At 40.5% G+C, this 1,386-nt stretch overlaps 1 protein-coding gene across 1 annotated transcript in view; it reads right to left on the bottom strand.

Annotated features, from left to right (window-relative positions):
• Pigf (phosphatidylinositol glycan anchor biosynthesis class F) overlaps positions 1–1,386 on the bottom strand; it is a 37,922-nt gene that overhangs the window by 35,694 nt on the left and 842 nt on the right. Inside the window, 1 exon segment of the mRNA XM_004649095.2 lies at positions 11–186. Coding sequence (XP_004649152.1) covers positions 11–169 — 159 coding nt within the window. The 5' untranslated portion in view covers positions 170–186.

The following is a 1,386-nucleotide window of genomic DNA, read 5'->3' on the forward strand; positions in this document are numbered from 1 at the left end:
TAAGATTGACTGAAGTTACACAAAGAGAACAGATGCACAACCATGTCAAGTGTGTGTCCAATATTGAGAAATTCTCCAGGAAGAATGATGGAAGAAAGACACTTAGAATCACCGAAAATATGCATAAAAAATGAGCATACAGTAGTGTCTTGATATCAGTTTCTTTCATGTTGTTTTTGTGGCTGGCTGTCTAAAGAAAAACAATGAAAAACATATAAAAACGATTTTCCCGTTGTCCTAAGTACTGAAATTTCTAAAACTAATTTCTAAGACATTAGCTAGTATATTTTCAACAGTGAATGTATGTTTCAAAACATGCTGTTATATTAGTATGATACAAATAGCTCAGAACCTAAAAAGGAAAAAATTACTAATGTCTTAAACATGTGTAAGTACTTTCTATAGTTACAGTCATGCATTAGGGAAAATTAAACAGTTCATTTTTTTTTTCTTTTTGGTCAAAATCACGGAGTGGAAATCAACTGAATGGCAAATGGTCTGCCCAGTTGGAAACCTATGCATTTTAAATAACCTGCGAAAACATTTTGGCTAAATTGTTGGTGGTTTTTATTCCTAACATCAGTTTATATTCTCCTCAAAATCCAAAAACACACTTAATAATCAAATAGACATTAGGACAATGAAGAGTTACCCATCATGTTAAACTAAGGGTTCCCAATGTTCCAGAAATAGCCAAAATGAGACCATCTGCTGCAGGTACTCAATTCCCATCCAAAGCAGAACATGAGTGGAAGGAGAAAAACACTGTCTCTAAACTACTTACATGATATTTAAATTAACAGAAAGCTCATACATTGCACTGACTGATAAGTAATGACTTTATGACTTTATGAAAGTAATAGTTAATGTTACACTTCAGAGCAATTGTGCACCACAGATTGGGGGAGGAGGCAGGAGAGTGAAACAAGAAAGGGTGAATATGCGCGTTGCCTTCACTTAAAGCACACCATTATTTTTCTTTCCTTTGCTTTTTTTTTTTTAAGATAGGGTCCCGCCGTGCAGTTCAGGCTGGCCTTGAACTCATGGCTATCCTCCTGCCTCAGCCTCCTGTGCGGCCTCACGCCCGGCTCACACCATCATTTTTCAAAGGCAAACCTTTTACCGATAAGGAAACAGGATGAACGAGGTAGGGGACACGCCCCTGGCCCACGCACCAAATCCTTTTCAAAGTCTGGCCTCTTTAAAGAGAAGGTGGCTAGCCTCCCGTGGTCGGGAGGTGCACGAACGTAGAAAAGGACCAGGAAAAGTTTCTCAGTTTCCACTCCCCGTTTCAGGTCGGGCAGGGGATCCGGGATCCACTCCCGCAAGAGGACCCTAGGTGCCGTCGGCAGACCCGGGATCCGGGATCCACTCCCGCAAGAGGAC

This window comes from Octodon degus, unplaced genomic scaffold, assembly GCF_000260255.1.
Source record: "Octodon degus isolate 3935 unplaced genomic scaffold, OctDeg1.0 scaffold00020, whole genome shotgun sequence".
NCBI classification, from domain to species: Eukaryota; Metazoa; Chordata; class Mammalia; order Rodentia; family Octodontidae; genus Octodon; species Octodon degus.